Here is a 23,230-nt window from a genome sequence, read left to right on the forward strand (position 1 = left end):
CAAGAATATTTTGCCGGAAACAGGAATGTGATCTATCACCTGATTTATGTAATTAATGTAATGTTATCTCTGTGTTAGACTGGTGGACGTTAAAAGGTCCACAAAGTTCATTATTATTATAATATTGTCTAAAAGGTCGTTTTACCACTTCTTGTTTTCTGTAATGCAGTTTGGTTGTTATTCACCTATAGGGGAAGTATCAACAGGTGCTTGTTTTTTATTTCCGGTGTATTTATTCCATCATGAATGACAAGATGAAAAACAAATGGTCACATAAATAACGACTGATGGTTTTCCTTCCAGTTGGTGTCCCTTTCGGCTGACACAATGATCGATAGATAATTTTAATAAGATCTAATACGATGACTGAGCACTTGGTCCATAAACTTCCTTTACACATGGTTGGTGTTCAAATCATAATGAAAATTATGCTCTCTAAACGTGGAAATCAAATAGATGCCAATTCTAGGATGTACAAGTTACATTTCTGTAAAGGGAGCATAGGGCCTAATTGCGAAATTCGCAACCCTCCGTTTTTTAAAACGTATTTCATCCCCTCCATTTTTTAAAACGAATTTAATCTCAAGTAACATTGCATGCATAAAGACAGAGGGAACAGAGACTGCCTGCCAGCCAAACAATATTTTGATTTTGTCACTGAAAAACAACTGAGAATATTTTCTGATACAAACACTCCTCAATATTCTTCTTCTCTTTCAGGGAAAACGCCCAGTGCAGATTCAGACATGACGTATTGACATAACAACCAATGATATTCTTTCACTTGTATATACTGGTATATCTATATTTTGGTATATCTATATATATATATTTTGCTAAACGAAACGGGAAGCAGATATCTACATTTCAGCTATTAAGCAAACCAAATATCAGAGTTGACTTTAGTTGCGTTGGAGAGATACAAAATGCTGAACTATTCAGCTAAAGATTTTATAACAGAGGACGCCAACATGACGCTCAACAAAACGTATACGGTGGCTTCAGCGTGCACGGATCTGGTATCATGCCTGCCTTTCATCACAGTGGAAGTCATCTTGTTAGTTGCGACGATTGTTGGCAACATCATTTTCATTGCAGCATTTGCAAAGTTTAAGGAACTTCGAGAGCCAACAAACTATATCTTGATGAGTCTCTCAATTACAGATCTAGTCACTGGCCTCGTTGCCATGCCGATTCACATAGTCACTGTGTATTTCGTTGACAACTTACCCGGGTTACGTCATCTCGCATCCGAAAAATATTTTTGTCTGTTTAAGACTGCCACTGGATCCGGACTGATACTTATATCACTTTTTCACCAAACATTAATCGCATTTGACAGATACTTTAAGATCTGTCGACATGTCCAGCACGTAAAACTATTTAACAAAAAGAGACTGACCTCGGCCATAGTCTTTACATGGCTGTACGGGTCGGCCCTCTCCATCCCTCCTTTGTTTGGCTGGAATGATTGGTCCCCAGATAAAGAATGCAGGGGTAATATAGTCCATCCAAAACACATGCGATTCTTGGTGACGCCGCACCTGCCAATCTGCCTCCTGATAACATTCGGGTGTTATTGCGCCATATTTCGACGCGTCCGGCAGCAAAGACAGAAAATTGGAGTGAACCGCATTCAGATGAATATGCCAGGTACCTCTACCGCGAAGACAGAAAACCAGACCAAACAGGAGAGAGAAGAATTTCGAGGAGGAAAAGCCCTGTCTGTCAAACCTGAGGAATCCAACTCGAAAGGATCATTAGATGAAATGCAAGTCAAAGTGGCAAAGATGACTGCCATAATAGTAGGTACGTTTACTTTGTTATTTATTCCTTATACGCTTCTGTCAGCGTTTGATGGATACATTGTACACAATAGAGTGACCTTTCATATTATTTTTAACATTTCAATCGAACTGTTGATGCTAAGTTCAGTCACTAATCCCTTGATTTACGGAATTTTGAACAAACGTGTGGGAAAGTTTATGATTGGGGCATGCCAATGCAAGCCCGTAGAATAAGGGTTTAAGGCATCAGGCGGTCGGTATATATGATCAAATGTCGTTCTTTCACACAGGCACACATGCACGCAACAAATATATGTTATGAAGGTTATACACACTAATTTAGGGGATGGGGAACTTAATTCGGTTTTGATTAGTTCATCAGTTACAGTCTTTTTCTGGTTAGTTGTTGTGTAGAGTACTTGTCCTTTTTACGGGTTTCGATACTGGTACGTTGTAAAGACCAATATTTGGCAATTTTTTTGTCTCTTTTTTTTTTTTTTTTTTTTTTTTTTTTTGGCACTCTTTTCTTGATGATAATGGAATAACAATCACTTTTAGAGCACAACCACCCTTATTTGTTGTCTTATTCATCACCCCCACTCGCTTCTGTATATTGGGTGGTTTATGCTTCGGAGATTTCAGCCCCTAATTACGGTGGTACCATTAAACAAAGACAATGTTTATCCTCTTTAATGACAGCATTATTAATTCTTTGAAGAAAATATCGATTGTATCCTTACTGTTGTGATTAACTAAGCGTTCGAACGGTGTTTAAAGCTGTTCAGGTGAGGGAGATCTGCTCGAAATCGATACGACACGTTTTAACCCAAAGCCGCTGTTGTTAGGCATCAGCTTGAGTTAGCAAATTCATCCCGATGCATTGGCCTATTATATTCATGCGACAGCATTATTTTCTTATATAACAGTGACTATTGCCGTATTGTCCAAGCGAATAAGGAAAAATCCTAACGTATAGAACCCCTCGAGCTATCATTAAATTGGGTTTACATATCTGATTTTGAATCTAGCTGATTCAGTTCAAGTACTTTATTGCGCAAGGAGTAATTGTAATATCCATTGCAAATGTAATTAGATAATGATCTTTATATTGTAATTAATGTTCTTTGTTATTGATGTAAGTATGTACCAGGATATTTATATTTATTGATAAGCATGACATTGTAAAGTAATGCCATATAATCTTCTTTTTCGCTGAAGAGCACATTTTCTAGACTAACTATTGAATAACACCTTCAGTTTTGTCTATTTTTATATACAGACACTGTATATATTCTGATGGGTCTGTCTGTCCGTGACGTCACCGTTGCTGTCGCTGTCCGACACATAACTGCCAAACCGTGTTTTTGTTTTACTTTAAATTAGCCGAGTGGCTTTGTTTGGTAAAGAGACGGGTTTGCTTTCGAAAGTCAGAATGATCATTTTACATTTACGGTAATTATTCGTTTTTTTTTTTCACGGTTTTGGTGACGTTCGCCCCATAACTGCCAAATCATATTTTGGTTTTACTTTAAATTTACTGAGTGGTTTTGTTTGGTAAAGAGGCAGATGGATTTCTAAAATCGGCATGATCGATTTACATTTACGGTAAGTATTTTTTTTTTTTGGCACAAATTAGGTGATGTCGCCATACAGCCTCCAAATCTTATTTTTGATTTAATTTAAATTTACTGAGTGGCTTTGTTTGGTAAAGAGGCAGGTTACTTTCCAAAATAAGCAAGGTCAATTAACATTTATGGTTTTTTTGTTTTTTTTTTGTTTTTTTTTTTGCTTTAAATTATCACACATTAGCATTCTCAGAGGCTTCAGATCAGATCAGATCAAAAAGACTTATATATCATATCATTCCGTTACACATACGTGGAATAAACATATCCCAGTGAATCAGCATTTTTCTTCAAACTCGGGCGTCCTGAAAATAATCTCAAAGCTTTAAACTAGGGGCGCTGTCGAAACATACGTCCCCAGGGGCACAGCCTTGGATCGTGTTATTTTGATAAGAGTTAGTTAGTTAGGTAGGTAGGCAGCTTAACCAAGGCATGAGCCAACCACCCCCAAACACTTTTTTCTACGTAATTTCTGAACATTTGACAGCTTTGCTGCCTAGTTTCCTGTATGGTGTCTGTATATTTGTCAGCTTTGCTGTCTAGTTGGTATTGTATATCTTAGCACTGTGTGCTTCATTTGTTAATATTCAAGATAAAAGAAACTTCAGTTTATTCAGAATAACGTAAATTAAGGATCAAGGTTATTTTCAAGTTACTCAACAAACACAGAAGGGGTGAGAAAACTGCTTTTTAGAGAAAAATAGTATTTGATATGCTTCAGTCTGTTTTCGTTCTTGTAATGTTTTGCAATCTGAAATAAAATAATCAGTGTATATATTGACAATTAATATTTAAGATTTTATTCCTTACTTAATATTGCTAATAAATATGAAATATTATTAATCATATCGTTGCAGTGTTCAAAGTTGTAGCAAAGTACGTTACCAGAAGCAGTTTTGATCTGATATTATGATCAGTAATTTTTCTTTTATGTTCTAATGCCATGAGTTTTAGAACATGCATCACTCCTTCATAAATAACATGTAAAATCCAACTTTTAGTTGCTATATATAATGATTATAATAATTTTTATGTTTTCACTGTATCGTTGCATTCAGTTTTGTCAACTATCTGACTACAAGTTACTGTAATCAAATTATTTCAACATTAGTTGCCATAGCCCAATTGCCTGATTCACAATAATACTTGATTTAGTTTATTGGCTATAATTTTAGCTTACTAAGGTTAATAAAATTATTAAGTCTGCTATGAATTTAATAATAGTAATTCTAATAACAAAATACAACAAAGGTGCCTTTTATAAACATTTTATATCACATTTGGCCTTGGTGATGTGTGGCTTAGCCAGTCACCTCCAAAAAACTTCACCACAATTTTCAAACAAAGACAAACTGACCACTTTACCCAAATATGCAACAGCAAACTTCAAGCCAACAGTAAATTATCTCTCTTCCGTATACTTAACCAAAAGTGTGAAAGGGCAACTTATGTTGATAAAATAACAAATTACGACACCTTGTCAACCCTTGCTAAACTACGTCTGAGTGACCATAAACTCCACATCGAAACTGGGCGGCACACCAGGCCAAAAACTGAAAGGTGCGACAGAATCTGTCACCTGTGCACACAAGGGGTAATTGAGGATGAATACCATTTTATATTCCAATGCCCAATGTACAAAACAGACCGAGTCACCTTTTTCAGTAAAACCTCATTCCTAAAAGCTGATTCAAGGTCACCAGACAGTCAATTATGCCATGTATTTAACAGTGCCAACAAAGATACTTTAGTGTCCCTCTCCAACTTTATAATCAAATCATTCAAGAAAAGAAGTGAAGTGGTTGCTCTGCTTGGTAACTCCTAGCATATCCCTTAAAATGTCAGTGTATGGTGCCACTGTTGTGAGAAGTGACTCGGCAGTGGGACTGAACATGGCACAATATTTATATCTGTGTAACTTATTTACTTATCTGTCTTATGTAATTGTCATTAATCGTAATTATCAATGTCATCAAACTGGCTTTGAACAGCCATGTAAACAGCTATGTAACGGTGGTTTTAAGTTTTTAAAAAAACATATTCTTTTTGTGTAACATGTTTATACTATGTTTATGTTAAATTTATAATCACACCAAGGTTTATCTCATTGCTTAGATAGAATATTCTATGAGTGATTTTACTAGTACTTATCTTCATTACATAAAGATGGTAGTGCACTAACTGTATTGTATCATCATTTGTATATCATATTGTACAAGGTCATGACAATCTATGTACCAGTACAGAAATAAATTGAAATTGAATTGAATTGAAATATAAAAATCTTAAAGGTCGCTTACTTGCTTCATTAATTTTGATCTATCAACTGAACCCAATGCTATAACTCTGATCGTCATTACGATTTGTTTACTGTCACTGGTGACAGTAGCTCATTTAAGTGTATGGCCAATACATTTACTGCGTGACAATCAATAAAAATAAATCTTTAATCACAAGGTTGACCTTGTGTAGTCGGATCTTCAATTTTAGCAGTGTTAACCTTAGCCCAGGAAATCTTTTGTGAAACAAGCTTATCCAGATATTTTATTGCAGAAATTGTATTGATGTTGCTTATTGTTCTTACTGAGACTGCGTATTATTAAAACATGTTGTGACAATTTCTGTTGTTTTTGTTCTGAATTCAATTTAGTTTTATCATACCATAGCAATGATTAATAGCTAGAGAAGTAAATACGATGAACTGCACCAGGGGCGGATCCCGGATTATTTGAAGGGGGGGGGGGGGCGCTCAAGGGCCCCGAAAAATTTTGGTATTTTAGAAGGCGAACGGTGCCATTTGGTACGGTTTAGTACTAAAATTCAGCTAGATAAAAATTCTTATTTGAAGAGGGGACCAGAAATCGAAGGGGGGGGGGGGGGGGGTCAGGACCCCCCTGATCCCCCTCTAAATCCGCTACTGAACTGCACCCATTTCACATCTCCTCCTTCTCCCGCGTTTTCTTTCAAATGAAAACGGTTCTACGTCGTCAAAAACTGAAAATATCTAAAACTACCCTTTTTCGTAAATACCAACGTACATTTTTACCCGAATCAACTGAGAAAATATATCGAATGCTGTTTTTGAATTGATTTAGGTAAGAAAAGGCCAGCGTGCTTTTCTTTCGTCGAGATCCCTGGCACTTGCTGTACTGTGTTAAGTCATCGCGTTGTAGTTTATTTATAAGACCGTACGAACTTTGATCAGATTAATAGTCCTAGATACAGTTTATTTTATTCATTTATGTATTTTACTATCTTTTTAAGAGGGCTGTGTTATGTACAGGGTTCATTTGGGTCTTTACGGTTATTATATTTAAAGATTTACCAAAGGCGTGCTTTCCATACCTGATTGTTAATTAATTTTCTGTGGAGACACAAAAGTCACTAAGCTATTCTCAGAAAGAGTGTAACAGCATTGTCAAGTAATATGTTATTAAGATTTTGTTCAGCACTCGACCCTGCTCTTGTTCGACAGGTTTTCCAAGTGCGGCATTATCGCCTTAAAGAAGATTAACTGAATATTTTGCAGGAAAGAGGAAAACGTCGTGCTTGCCTATCCACTTGTTTTCTGTCTGGCAGATTGCTTATTATAGTTGGTATATGCAAACTCTAATTTGCTAATTATAAATAGCTGTAGATATACATTTATTTATGTATTTTATTTGTGTGGAGTGTCTGGTTTATACGGGCTTTGTTCGGGCCTATACATTTTTAGATGTAGCCTACTTAAGAGGTAAAGATGTAAAATTTTCGCACTCTCGCGCAATGTCATCAACGGCGTTTTTTTATGTGCTTAAAAATGTCAAAATCATTTTTTAAGTCAAAAGTTGACTCCGGCCAACCAATGAAAACAACTTACACCATTATGTTATTCGGCTTGAGCTACTTTTCCAGAAGAGCACATGTTCACGACGCTGGCTTAAACTGATAGCTAATTTTGCTGGCTGACCACTTCAAATTGTGCAGTGGGGACATTTTGGCATAACAGGCTTCTCTTGAAAACACGTAGGCTTTGCATAATTTGCAATTTTAAGGAAAAATAAACGTCATCGGAAATGAAGTAATCATCGACGGACTGGTATTTTATTCCGTTAATATTTAGCGAAATCTAGCAATAGAGTTGACGTAAGAATTATAAAAGTTGTTCCTATGTTTAATCCATCAAAATCTAGGCCGATGTGACAGGAATGCAGTATAGTCCGCCAGGAACCGTAGTCCGTTCCCCATTATTTTGTACAGGTGACATACTTTTGACTAACCCTAACCCGTACTAATGTTAAGGGACCACGGACTTCAATTCCTACATGTAGACGTCTGGCGTTGTTTTTCCTATAAAACCAAGGTAAAATAACCGAAGAGTTAGTATTACTCACTAATTAAAATATATTTCTTATCACCTTTGTCTCCAAAACATGAAATACACGACAAAGCCGAGATTCCTTGGGCTTAGACACACCTAAATCAGTGAAATTAAATAAAAATAATGAAGAAAATCATGCTTTGCTAAAGGGGCTTTACCCCTGTAGAAATGGGCTATTGGTAAAACTTGGACTGTGAAAATATCGTGCGCTGATTGGCTGAGAGTTGCTGGTGATTGACAGCCAGCCACAGGTCAGCAGATTCGGAGGCGTTGGTTTTCCGCTAAAACCTAGATGCGATGTCTGCAGAGGTAATTTTTGCTAACTGATAAAAATGTATCATATTCCTTATAATCTGTGTCTCCAAGAGCAAAATTACGATAAATGAGTTGCCATACAATACATCAACTAAAGCCGGAAAAAAGTGACTTGGTGTTCCAACTCGCGTTGTAAAACGTGATCATTTTCTGTCTATCTATCTATCCATCTATCAGCTATAACCGTTTGTACTCATACCGTGTTAGCAATAGAATACTGAGAATTGAGCTTGTTGTGCTTGAACTTCGGCATAAAAATAATGAAATTTGCGCGCATCGTTCTATTCTCCGCGAATGAAAATTGCTTATATAATTCTAGTAATTTGGTTACAGAAACACTTGACCCGCGCGAGATACATTTTTTCTTGAAGAGATGAAAGGTGGAGTTAAGCGAGATTCTTTTTTCACTCTTCAATACTATAATAAGTTAACAATAACGTTCAACCAGGACAAAAACTAAACATAATAAAAAAAACGTTGTCACGATACATTTATGCTTATGCGTTGTCTTTGTTACAACAATAAACAATGCTAAAATATAATTCTGGTACCAGTAATAAGTTGTCTTGGACCTGTTTCAGAAAACTATTGAAGTCCTTTGGCTTCGACATATCTAAATTGGTTAGATGGCTCAGAGTTGCCGATAAAAGCTAGATAAAAATCGCTTACTGCCCTTAAAAAACTAAAAGCCTCGAGTTGCTGGGTAAAAATTTTAATAGGGTTTGAGCTGGATCAGTCATGAAGGAAGCTGTTTTATTTTTTATTTTTAACCCTATCGAGATAAATGGAATGAATGGGAGTAAGATTCGTTCCAATTACATTACCTGCCGTTTCAACAATCTCTTCTAGTTGTTTTTTATCCTCTACAGTTTCACGCCCATACCAAACAGTTACAGCGTAAGTTAAAATAATTTTTAAAACACACTTATAAAAGTTCGTTAAAATAGACACATTCCTGGTAAAAGCTTTCAATTTCCTTAAAAAGTGCATTCACTGTCTTGCTTTTTAAAATCATTTCGTGAAGACACTCATCAATATAAAATGTGTCTCTCTTTGCTCGGCAAATGTAAAACATTGTAGTATGACACAAATGAAAAACATGCAGTCTCATACTAAGGTATAATACATTGTAAGTAATACTTCTTATTGCAGATATATGAACAACTTCGTTCTACATTTGTACAGAATGATCTTCTGTTATTTCGGATCGGTAGCTGGAGGAACTGACGTGCCAAGAGACGTTCATTAAAAACCTTTTAACGATATTCTTTAGTGAGAAAAATGGTGATTTTATGGCCTCCTATATGTTCATATTTACAGTGGCCAACAGCTTGTCACATCAGGACCATTTCCCCCCGGACAGTTCCCCCCTGGACGCCCCCCCCCAAGAAATATATATTTATGTAAAATTATAAAGGAAAGAATATAAAGTTCAAATCTTTTCATCCATTTTATGAATATTTCTTAGTGTGATGAAGCAACTCAAGGATAGAGAATGCTAATTTCATTAAACAAATCATTTTCATGGAGTACAAGTACAGAAAATTTTAGAAATGGAAGTACAGAAAATTTAATTAAAAATCTGATCAAAGTATATCTCCAGGTAAAGGTGGGGTAAACAGATGATCTCACTCTCAGGTAACCCTTTGATGAATTAACTGTTACTTTTAATTGCTTCATTCCCCCCCTTGATTAAGTAAGCCTTGAATCAAGGTGCATCTCTAGGGAAAGGTGGGGTATGCAGATTCTTTCTTATCTAGGTATCCCTTTGATTATCTGTCACTTTTAATTGCTTGACTACTACCCACTACCCACTACCTACCTACCCACTACCCACTACCCACTACCTACTACCCACTACCTACCTACCCACTACCTACTACCCACCTACCTACTACCCACTACCTACCTACCCACCTACTCACTACCTACTACCCACTACCCACCTACTACCCACTACCTACCAACCCACTACCTACTACCCACCTACCCACCTACCCACTACCTACTACCCACCTACCCACTACCTGTCACACTGAAAATATTCATAAAATATCCGTTTACCTGTTCACCTGCTTTCCCCAACTTTACCTGGAGGATATGTGGTTATACTTTGATTTGTAATAATACTTTCTGTACTTGTACTCAACAAAAAAGGACTTTGTTATGAAGTAATTTATTTAATGATGAAGTTGTATTATTGCGCTAAAAACATTAATAAATTGGATGAAATGTTTTGAACTTAAAGGGGTAATAACTCTTCGTATGAGCTCTATATTTCACAATAAAAACATTGAGAACAACTCATAGAAATATAATATACTCTGTTTTACCACAGAAATGGCAGTTATAGCTATTATTCTGATATCTGAGCTTGTCTTCAGACCACGTGACCGCCATTGACGGCTATACTCTGTTATAATCTCTTAAGAGATTTTAACAAAAAACCAAACTTTTTTGAAAAAAACCAGGGACTAACTTTGAATGTAAAAATAGATTCATTAACCATTGGCAAGTATGGGAAAATTGTTGTTTACTCTAGGAAAATTCTTTTTTTTTTAGCCAAAAATTTTAATGAAGAGTTATTACCCCTTTGACACTAATTTACTTTATATTTGTATATAAATATATGTTTCTATGGGGGGGGGGGGGGGGGGGGGGCGAATCATCCAGGGGAGAATTGTCCTGGGGGGGAGGGAGAATTGTCCTGGGGGGGGGGGGGTTGTCCTGGGGGGAATTGTCCAAGGATCCTCTACAGCTCAGGGTAAATCTACTGCTATCAACTTAATAAGTATCTCATGAATAAAGGCTAATTATCAAAGCAAAGCCAATTGTCTGTTTGATAAGAACAATATGACAACATGACACATTTTAAGATATAAGAGGTGAACTGTTGATGCGAAAAATCAATGCAACTCAATCAATGGAACTTGAGTGTGAATTTTTGACTCTTTCTTTTCATGTGCATTTCACAAAAATCTGCATTTCTGCAATAAAAGAATTCTATTACTGATAGGCTGTTTTTTTAAATCAAGCTGTATATCAGCCCTATTAATCTTTTCTTTGAGTATGATAATAATTAGTTAGGTTTTCCTTAATATAAATGGTCTTCATTAGCCTCTACCAGGGTGGCAGATATTAAAGGCACATTTATCACATTTCCAAAGTCAAATGTCTATCTTTTTATAAGACACATCTGTGAATATCTTGTGAAAAAGCAACCTGTGGCCCTGGTAGAGGGTAGGTCTTTATAGTGACAGTGACCAAAATAGGGTTTTTGTCAATTTTATTGCAATATTACAAAATGCTTTATCACCACCAATTTAAATTATGCACAGCAGGTAACATAGATAGTCAGCACATGTGACAAGGAAAAAGTCTTCAGGAACATGGAAGTTCAAGGTCACAAAATTGTCTAACTTTATGAAAAATGTTTAATTTAGTAATATACATCATTCCTATAAGTTTGAAGAGAATAGGTCAAATAGTTTTTCCTCAAAGGATGTTATCTGAATGAATCTAGGTTTTAAAAAAAAGAATATTAATAATAATAAATAAATAAATAAATAAATAAAATCCCTCTGAACATTTATCATGGGACCCTACACTTAACCAGCCTGGGGTCCGGGGGCCACCTTAGGAATTGAATTAAAAAACACAGAAATTCCGCGGTTCCATGGAAAAAGCTCATGTCCGCATCTGTATCGCATTTATACTGAAGTAAATACAGAAACCAACAACTTATGAAAAAAATAGTACAACCAAGTGGATTTTCTAACTCCACCTGTACTTAATGAATACTTATCAGTTGTATAAGTTTGAAAAAATAAGTTTACATAGTTTTCTTATAATAGTATTTTAGTTAAACCATCACTTGAAATGCACTGCAACTTTTTGTTGAAGATCTTAGGGTGCATTCCTATAGATTTAAGATCCGTCTATCCCAATGGGGAGTCTCACTAGATTAGATAGATTAGATGTCAGATAATCCGGCTTAAATGTCCTTCCTGCCTACTACAAGCTGTAAGGGGGTAATTAACTTCCGTCCGTGGTCAGCTGACTGCAATTTAGCATGAACCCCCAGGGAGTTAGGTCGATCTAGTGAGATCGTTCTAATTCTCTGGGAATGCCCTCTTACACGTCCTCTGTAGCTGCTGCTTAAATTGCAATACCTCATGTGAATTGGCTTCAGAATAGATGGTTATTTACTATGTAAGAGAGCAAGAAAGTTTTATATGTATTTTGTTTCATTTAGTTTTTAGGGACTTTTTTAAATACAATTTTTTAAAAATTATCCTAGTATTTGACGTAAAGTTTTTAGCTTTTAAATCTTCAGAGTTAAGACAATAACCCATTCCACGCGTTCAAGTTGGATAATTTTATTTTGTTAGTACATCTTTAGGTTTACTATTTAGAAAATGATTTCCCATCATATTTGATCTGATGTTTCTACCTGTAGTGAAACAAAGAAAGCTGAGACGCAGTTTTTTGGTGCACAGAGAATTTTGAGTGTACTGTGGGTAAAAGAGACGAAATGTTAACAACTACTTAGTTTACCTTTTCAATATACTTTTAGCTTGAAAATGGCTTTTATATTGTTATTTTTGCTGAATTTGAGCAACTTTATACAACTCTAATGAATATGCATTATAGGGCAGTCATCACCTACTTTGATGGAATGAAATATTTCTAATAATACTTTTAAACATCTTTTATTTCCAGACAACATGAAAGGTGTACAATGCTTTACACCTCTAACAATTCAATTAGTGAGATAACAAATCTAACATCAGAACATTCAACATAACTCACCATAAACATTTCCCTTCTGCAAGCATTTGCCTCATTTTCAATTTCCATATTACTGTGATTACAGGACCAACCTGGAAGGGGGTGATTAAGGCTCTGTTCTCACAACTTTTAGATCGACCTATCACCGCGGGGAGTCTCACTAGATTACTGTCAGATAATCCCCCTTAAGTGTCCGTCCCCGCCTACTACAAGCTTTAAGGGGTAATTAACTTTCGTGTCCGCCCGGCTGACAGCTATTTAGCGTGAACCCCCAGGGAGTTAGGTCGATCCAATGTAGGTCGATCTAATCTATGAGAATGGGGTGTAAGACACCCCTGCACACCCCTTAAACAATCTTAATGTGCCCCAATAGCTTTAACACTGTCTTCACACCAAATGTCAGTCACTATGTCAGTGCTCAAAGACAATATAAGAAAACAGAATTCATTATTTTTTAAAGTCACTTGTGAAGATTCTCAACCATGAATATGCACTATTATGATATGGCCTTGTTTATAAGACCAAGAATAAAAAGGCCTAGTTTACAGCTTGTGCACTTGGTTTCAGATTATTGTTCAACATTCATTGGCTCCATTCTTTTTTTATGTCAGTGGAGAGTTATCAAATCCTCTTCAATGCTGTCAGGAAGCACTTCAAAGGTCTCCTAATTATTGGGTAACCTGTAAAAAAGCAAATGAAAAACTTCAAAATTTCATGATGAAACACTAAAGCCATGCAGTATTCTACAGCAAAAACCTTATAATCTTATTACAAAAATTATTTAACTCCACACAGTGCCAAAAAGTGTTAATTTTGAAAATATTATACCTAAAACCCTTTACACTGGACAGCGTCCTTTCTGCTTCCTTTGTGCAACCATGAAACTGGCATTGCTGTGGTTGTAGAAAGGAGCCACAAGCATGACTATGGTTGCAAAATGAATGCTCAATGATCAGCCAGTTGTCAGAACGTACTCAGTAATTTATTTAAATTTCAAATGCGGCCGTACTACAGAATGCAGAAAGGACGCCACCCAATGTAAAGGGGGCTTAAGAAAAGAGACAGAAAAACTGGCAAATGTACAGGCACAAGTCTTAGTAAATATAGCCACACAGCAAATATGAAGTAAAAACAAGGCAGCAAAGCTGTCAAATGTAGAAACACAAAGCAGAAAATAAAGATGCAGAAAATAGGTCATTTTGTCAAATCTGATGCAATTTAATAAATAATGTTTATAACAGCACAGTCAATCAACACTAAAATTTAATCATGCACAATAGGTAACATGGTCAATAAGATTACAGTTTCACATATTGTGAAAAATGAGAAAAATGATAGTGCATAAAATAATTTTGTATAATGTTTAAAGGTATTAACACCAATATTATAGCTTATGTGGAAATACAGAAAATGTACAAAGCTTCAGGTGGGTGGGATCACATCTTGAAGATGCCAGTGTTTGAAAAAAAAATTAAAATAAAACATAACAAACAATTTTCCAATAAAGCTGCTATTCAAACTTTTAATCTAGTTTTATTAACACGATATGAATAACCCCAGTGAGTATGAGGATAATAAGGCACTGTTATTCATCTATAGCATTTATGTTAGCATTACACAAAATAATTTTTTCTTTTGTAAAATTACATGCAATATCAAGCAACATTTACCTGCATAATTATCACTGATTCCTAATTATGTGACACTGTTAATTTCAGACTTTTACAAACTGTATCTGGCAGAGAGCTAAACATATGGGAGTTTACAGGGAAATCTCAACATATGTGTAATGTATGTTTACTAATGTAATCTCATTCAATGGCCAGAAAAATCAACCAATAAGACTTGTTTTCCAGCTAAAGCTGTATTTAAGTCCTGTTTCTTTCCTGTAATTTCAGTCATGATGAAACTATAGGTCTGATCACTGATGACCAGCCAAAACTTGTCAAGATGGTAAAAAATTGTACTTCGGCAGTCCAAAGGACCAGCAAGATTTTTAAGTGTCACCATTTTGAATTTACAGTCATCATTTGACATACTTCACTAACAGCGTTTTTTTTTTTTCCCCCCTCCATTTACTTATCAGGCAAGATATAAACAAGGCAGCAAAGCTGTCAAATGTACAGACAAAAAGCAGGAAATAACAAAAAAGGCTACTGTCAATTCTGATGCAAAAGTACATTTTGTTAAACTGCAAATTCAACATCAAATTTTAATTATGCTCAACAGGTAAAATACATCTGTGTCTGTACATAAAAATGGCATTTCTTTAAAATAATGGCCCGATTATGCTGATTTTTTAACTCAACCTGCGATTTAGCAGGAATGACCACTCCTGTGAGTTTAATGACAATTGGCCTATCTGTTTTTCTTATATTGTGTTTACAGTGTTGCATATATGCTGAAAAGTGAAAAAAAAAAGCATAACTACTAAAATAGTGGCCCGATCATGCCGATTTTTGAACTTGACCTGCGTTTTAGTAAGATCAATTACTCTGCATTTTAGTCCTGTATTTCTTTTTTGAAAGTTTGACAATCATAAGTAACATGGTTTTCCCATAATGGTCATCTTGGCAGCAGCACTCAAAATTGTGTTTTCTTCTATTCTGATGCAATATTACATAATGGTTAACAGCAAAATGACCGTTAATTTTTAATAATAAAATACACGTATCATGGATTTTCAGAAAATGTGACTAGCATGGGTCTTCAAGCCCGTGGAACATGCCGATTTTCGAACTTGACCTGTGTTATAGTAAGATCAATTACCTCCTGTGATTTTCATGACAACAGGCCTATCGGTTTTCCTTAAAATGTGTTTACAGTGTTGCATATATGCTGAAAAGTGAAAAAACAGCATAACTTCTACAATAATGGCCCGATCATGCTGATTTTTTAACTTGACCTGCGTTTTATGAATATTCATCAGCTCTGTAAATATACAGCCAAAAAGTAAAACTGCCTTCCACTTATCATGTTTACAATGAAAGTGCACGGTGTCGGCACCGGCGACGGCGACGACAGACGCAGGTGATGGCAATATGTACAGACACATCTGTACATATTTACTGTACTGTTTGAGAACAGTAAGTGACATGGTTTTTCTTAAATGGTCATCATGGGAGCAGTGCCCAAAATAGTTTTTTTTCAAATTTTGATGCAATATTACATAATGTTTAACAGCATAATGACCATCAATTTTTAATAATAAAATATTAGTATCATGGATATTCAGAAAATGTGACTAGCAAAGGTCTTCAGGCCCATGGAACTTCCAAGTCACAACTTGAAAATGCCAGAATGTAAACAAGACAGCACTGTTCTGAAATGTTTTTTTTTCCATTTTTAACACTTTTTTTAACATAAAACAAAATTAACAGGTTACTGCCATTTTTATACGATCAACTAAGAAAATTGATGAGATGGGAAAAATATCAATACAACAGTGTTAAATGTCCAATTTCCTCCATTCTGAGATTCTGAACATAGTGAATGATTGAATCTGACAAACTGCAATGATATGAGTTTATTTCCATTTTGGAAACTTTATTACATAATACACGATAACAAGTTTACCATCATTTTTACATAATCAACTAACAATGTTGTAAAGATGCAGGAAATGTCAAACAAACACTTTTATGTATCTTATTAGTTCATTTATGAGACTGTTAACATGCCTAACAGTTGAATCTGAGGAAATTTGAAAAAACAGCATAACTTCTAAAATAATGGCCCGATTATGCTGATTTTCGAACTCAACCTGTGTTTTAGTAAGATTGACCACTCCTGCGAGTTAAATGACAATTGGCCTATCTGTTTTTCTTATATTGTGTTTACAGTGTTGTATATATGCTGAAAAATGAAAAAAACAGCATAACTACTAAAATAGTGGCCCGATCATGCCGATTTTCGAACTTGACCTGCGTTTTAGTAAGATTGATTACTCCTGTGAGTTTCATGACAACAGGCCTAACGGTTTTCCTTAAAATGTGTTTACAGGGTTGCATATATGCTGAAAAGTGAAAAAACAGCATAACTTCTACAATAATGGCCCGATCATGCTGGTTTTCGAACTTGACCTGCGTTTTATGAATATTCATCAGCTCTGTAAATATTAAGCCAAAAAGTAAAACTGCCCTCCACTTATCGTGTTTACAAGGAAAGTGCACGGCGCCGGCATCGGCATCGGCGACGGCGACGGCGACGACAGACGCAGGTGATGGCAATATGTACAGACACATCTGTGTCTGTACATAAAAATGATAACATTCACAGACAAAGTAAGCTAGCCAATCATAGTATCTCTCTCAAACAAATAGAGTGATTCCCTATGGGGAAGCCCCCTGCTCCCAATATTACTTGCTCTGGCATTGTCTATTGCTCACGACACACAGACAGCTATCAAGAGAGTGGTCCATGCTGCCAAGCATATGTTAACACGGCAGGGCAAATGTTTCCTGACAAACTTTTTTCTTTGAAAATAATGTTGGTAGCATAGAAATGAGGTCACCTGATTAACTCAGTAAATTTGATTTCTCAGTTATTGGTACTTCTGTTTATATTCAGCCTGCGGCATATCACTGTTTTACGTAAAGATGGTTTAAAAGTTTGGTCAATTCTTCGAACGCGATTCGTGGTGAAAGAACATAAGGCCACACTTTTTTATTTTTATGGATGACATCCTCTGGGGACCCCGAAATCTGTGTGAGAGGGTGAAAAAAAAAATAAATAAAAAATTAAAAAAAAAATAAAAAATAAAAAAATACTGCTTAAGTAAAGGAATGCTGAATGTTTCTTGCTAAACGGTAAGACAGTTTTCCACTTATCATGTTATTGGTGTTGGATACACGCTAAAAAAAAAAAAGCTTAAAAACAGCCTTACTTTTCACAAAATGGTCCAATCATGCTGATTTTTTAGCTTGACCCGCGTTTTATGAATATTCATCAGTTCTGTAAGTTTCAAGCGAAAAGGTAAAATGGCTTTCCACTAATCGTGTTAACGGTGAAAGTGCATGGCGACAACGACAACGACAGACGCAGGTAACTGCTATATGTAGAGACACATCTGTGTTTGTACATAAAAGACTGCTGAGATGAGAAAATATCAATAGAACAATTTTAAATTTCCAATTTGCACCATTTTGAGATTCTGAACATAGTGAGAGATTGAAACTGCACTGATGTGACTTTATTTCCATTTCTGACACTATATTACACAATACAAGGTTACAGGTTAACCATCATTTTTATACAATCAACTACCAAAATTGTTTAGGTGCAGAAAATGCCAAAAGAACACTTTTATATGACTGTCTAATTAGTTCAATAATGACACTGTTAACATGCCTAAGAATCAAATTCATGGTGGATAAAATATGCTGAAAAAAGTAAAAAACAGCACAACTTTTGGAGAAATGGTCTGATCAGACTGATTTTTAAACTTGACCTGTATTTTATGTATACTCATCAGTTCTGCAAGTTTGAAGACAAAAATTGAAATGGTTTTCATCTTAATTGTATAACCATAGATTAAATATCCTAAAAAAAACCCCAAAAAACAGAATAACTTTTTGAAAAATGTTATGGAACAGGCTGACTTTCAAACTTAAGCTGTATTTTATGAACATTCATCAGTTCCGACACAAGATAGTTTCACGTTTTTTATCCAATAAGGGTAGATAGAATATGCTGAAAAAAAAATGGAACAATGGTCTGATCAGGCTGATTTTGGCATTTCACTTGTGTTTTTATGAATATTCATCAGTTCTATGAGCTTAAACATTAAAGGTAAAACAGTTTTCATATTAGTTTACTCTGAAGTGCCTAATAATAGTGCCGGCACGATTATTTTTTTCCCGGAAATTTTCCACCCGGCACGATCTTATTTTCCCTAGCACGATTAAGAATATCCACACGGGCACAATTATTCGGCTAGGCACTATTATTAATTTCTGAAAATTTTCAGGGGGCACAATTATTCCAGTAGGCACTATTATTTGGCACTTCAGAGTACTGTTATGTAATAATGAAAGTGCACGATGATGACAACGACAGCATAAGCAAAGGCTATATGTACAGACACATCCATCTGTACAGAAAAAAAATGGTTAGATCATGCTGATTTTCAAATTTGACCTGAATTTATGAATATTCATCAGTTCGAAGAGAATAGGTCAATGTGTCTGTACATAAACACTGACATCAATTCCAGTGTTGGGCTTGACAAGCTCTACAAAATGCAACAAACAAGATGTCTCTAGCATTATAAGTTCCAAAATAGGTGTAAGAGAGTTTTCAGTTTTGGCACCAAATGACTGCTTCTCCCATAGAAATGCACGGATTGACCTCAAACTTAAGAAAATGAAAAAAGACCGTAAGAGTAACTCTTCATTATAATATGACAGCTTAGGTCTGTGTAGTTTCTGAAAAAAAAGGCACAAACAATTTTTTTTTTTGCAGAAAATTCCCATTTTTACAAATTTTTTGCCGGTTTGACATCGAAAGGATCATTTGCAACAATTGCTACTGGAAAGAAAGCTACTAGTAAATAAGAAATGTTTGAAAAGAAGACCAAGAACAACATACATGGACAACATAAAAGAATAAACTGGTCAAAAAAAATATAGTTCAAGTATTTGAGAGATGTGGGGATCCATGACAGCCAATCTGCTATGAGTGGATGGCACCCAGTGATGATGAAGTAAACTCAATTTATAGAACAATTTTGGGTAAATAGTTTTAAGGCCCAGATATCAAAACAAGGATGACTTTTATTGTCAGTTATCAATTTCTGTATTCTTATCTTAGTTATGTCAAAAAAATTTACTTTGTGCAAAACAGGCAGCAACCAGCACACCCCCCCCCCCCCAAACAAGGAAAAAGTACAAATAGCAATAAGATTATATCACAAAGTGTTACGTCTACCTCTTTCACAATATTTTTAAAGAATTACTCTGTTCAGAAAAATTATAGTGTTACTTCCTTACCTTATGTGAGGGATTTCTTTCAATTCCTCCCTCAAAAACTTGTGCAAACTTGCAGATTTCCCTTTCACCATAAAAAAAGGCACCTCTAGAACCTCTCTGTATCCTGCTTGATATAGGAATTTTTTGTAAGCCTTTGCTACACCTGGTGAATAAAGAAAACCAAATCAATGTTAACATAAAACATATTTCAATGTCCAACTCTTACTGAGAGGAAATGTGTGCCTGAATGTACTGAAATATTAATATTTACACAAAGAAAACCTATTCATGTCAAAACTTTATCAAATAGACATATAACACATTCAAATTAAGATGGCATCTGTTTACAGCGTGAAATAATATACTGTTACCTGGGAAATATATACCACAACATGTTGAGATTTAGTGAGGCAGTGGAGTATAGTACTTATTATTTGACATACAGAGAGAAAGTACTCACCCCCCCACCCCATAAAAAAAATTACCAAAAAACCAAAAAAGGTACATAGCCATAGTCAAATAACATCTTTAGGTATTACTTATATTGAAATCAACAAGGCAGGTGCACAGCTTGCTACTTACATATGTTGGATTTATATGAGAAGTGTACTATACAAGCATCAGTTGTCTACGTTACTCTCTACTGATACATCATTGTTGTCCTTTGTACCCTATTGTTATTCCCAGTACCCCATTGCTGTTATGGCTATATAAGGTGATCCTATAAGGTGACCCTTAGACCCCATTCCCAGAGATTAGATTGATCTACTTTAGATCGACCTAACTCCCTGGGGGTTCACGCTAAATAGCTGTCAGCCGAGCGGAAACGAAAGTTAATTACTCCCTTACAGCTTGTAGTAGGCGGGACAGACATTTAAGCCGGATTATCTGACAGTAATCTAGTGAGGGATAGATCGATCTAAAAGCTCTGGGAATACACCCTTAGTGGGTAACCAGCAAGTACATAGGAGAAATAGGCTCAATACACTGAAGTCAAGCTTGTGTTAGTCATAACCCAAAGCCAATCATGGCAGCAGGGTAGGCTTACTAAAGCTATCTCTACATACAACAACCACATTTTTAACTCACCAGTTAACATTGGCTTGTTGATAAAGAAATCTTCATCATGAAGAATCCACACTGCTATTCTTCTCCATCTTTCTGGCAAGGCAGACATGTTTTCCATTTTGAGGAATCCATTTTCATCAAAGACCCTGGGCACCAGCTTCATGTCTACAGGCTCATTCAATTCATTCAAACAGAACTCCACAATAGGACGATATATGGGTAGTACTGGCGTGACTCTTGCCATGTGGGGACCACCAATAATCATCTGAACAGCCTCTAAAACAGCCTTTTTTGGGGAATGCTGACATACATTTTTCAATTTCTCTGCACAGTATTGAATACCATCTGCTTTGTAAAGGCTTGGTGGAATCTTCTTAACATACTTGTCAATTTGCTCTATTTCTAACCTTCCACACAACTCCACAATCTTTATACACCATTTTGGCTTCATAACATTTAACGATTCCTCCTTCATCAGACCAGACTGGAAACAACTATCAAGTATTCCACTGAAGACTTCATAATAGCCATGATGGCGTATCAAATCACAAGTAATGGAAAGCAATTTGAAAGGGGGGATATTTCTCCCTTGGTTTTGCACTAAATCAACCACTTTTTTTAAAAAAGCAATATTTGTATTGCAATCCATAAGTAGGTAAGCATGAACTAATCTATAACCACCGTCCCCATCGATATCTTGTGCATTAGCCACAAAGTTCTCAGCAACTTTCAACAGCATTTCATGATCAGAATAATTCATTACACTAAATTCCCATGTAATACCAATTTGCTGTCTCAATGGCAACAAAGATGCGTGCTTCTTAAATATCTCAGCAAGTTCTGTAACATATTGTACATCCATGAAACCTTTATTCAACTTCTGCTTTTGGGCTAAGCCCAACATCCACTTAATGCACAGAAATGCACGTCTCTTGTATTCTTCAGTTCCATCACAAAGCAGAATCTCCAACCCCTTCCATAAAATGTCAGAGGGAACCAAATATTCAACATTTTTACAGAGGCTGACATACCTGTACACTTCTCTCGGCTCAGAGAATTCACTGTTGAATTTCAGCTCCTGTAAAAAATGTCTTACATCATTTTCATCCACCCATTTTCCTCCCAGTTCACAAGAATAATGTGTTGCTGCGTTTAGAACACTAACAAGCCAGTGAATTTCTTTGCCTCCAAGTTCTTTCCTCTCTAGCTTTACCTCACTCATCAAGTGCTTCAAGAAAATCCTTATCTGCTCTTCAAGGTAATTCTGCTTGTGTAGTACAGACAGATGTAACCATCGGTGGCAGGCATCTATCCTAATCTTAACATGCCATTCGGACCATACCTGTGACATGTGTCTCTCCAGTTCTTTATAAAACTGAAGGATTTCTGGAGATGGCTGAATTAAAACCCCAACTAACAACAATCTGTTTAACTGACGTAGAACACTTCCCTCCATCAAACCTTTGTCGAGGATGGTTAGCAGGGCTGATGATAACCTGTCATCTTGTAAAAGATGAGTGTTTTGATATCTTGGCGAATCCCTCAAACATTTAAGACTAACAGCATATATATACCGTAGCACTCCGTCAAGATCTTTTTCGGCATTACTACTACTAGCTCCGTTCTTGTAAGCACTAATAATCTCCGCTTCGCTCCTTCCATCTTGTATAAGGTACTCCTTCGCCTCTCTTTCCAAAAGATCTTGGTTGCGTCTGATGATGGCGTTATATTCATTTTCCGTGAGTTTTTTTGTAGAGTATGACAGCTCAGTCCCAGTGGTAACTTTCCCCATCGTCCAACCCCACATCTTGTGAAAGCTTCGCCTTCGGAGTTGAGAGACGGCACATGTAAATCGCAGCGATTGATGGCATTGTGAGGGTTGTGCCAAACACTGAGTTATTCTACCAACAAAACTGTGTCGACTACAACTTCGGTAGACATATCTCAGTGCCGAATAAAACATGATTACATGATTAAAATGTTCCCAGTACTGAACACGTCCATGGCCTCTGTCTCGACCACGAGGCAGTTGAGGTAAGCTCGCATTTGTAGAAAGAGCAGGTCAGGTCACAAAATGGCGGAAAACGGCATTTCAGGCTACGAGAAAAAATGACATAAAAAGCGGAACCTTATACTAGGGAATAAACACCCCTTTCAACGCAATTTTAACGTGAACAGCCAAAACCCGTATCTTTTATATCATGTTACCTTTTCTTGAGCATCTTCCCTGGCTATAAGGGCACGAGTTTCTTTTAAAAACTTAAAGGGATAACAACTGTTCATTTTGGCCAAAAATGAATTTTGCTAGGGTAAACA

General features: G+C 36.0%; 1 protein-coding gene across 2 annotated transcripts in view; it reads right to left on the reverse strand.

Annotated features, from left to right (window-relative positions):
- LOC147762152 (uncharacterized) overlaps positions 1 to 22,962 on the reverse strand; it is a 235,377-nt gene extending 212,415 nt beyond the window's left edge. The window contains exons 1-3 of one of the 2 annotated variants that reach the window (XM_087010706.1): positions 20,936 to 22,962; positions 19,868 to 20,009; positions 13,008 to 13,558 (exon numbers count right to left, since the gene is read on the reverse strand). In XM_087010706.1, coding sequence (XP_086866832.1) covers positions 13,543 to 13,558; positions 19,868 to 20,009; positions 20,936 to 22,877 — 2,100 coding nt within the window. In that variant the 5' untranslated portion in view covers positions 22,878 to 22,962 and the 3' untranslated portion in view covers positions 13,008 to 13,542. Of the gene's footprint in view, positions 1 to 13,007; positions 13,559 to 19,867; positions 20,010 to 20,935 lie in introns of those variants that run through there. The other variant, XM_087010707.1, reaches the window with a different exon arrangement.
- Between the last annotated feature and the right edge of the window lie 268 nt (positions 22,963 to 23,230).

Source organism: Lingula anatina, chromosome 4 (genome assembly GCF_051362555.1).
Source record: "Lingula anatina isolate TDL-2025a chromosome 4, LinAna3.0, whole genome shotgun sequence".
Taxonomy (NCBI): domain Eukaryota; kingdom Metazoa; phylum Brachiopoda; class Lingulata; order Lingulida; family Lingulidae; genus Lingula; species Lingula anatina.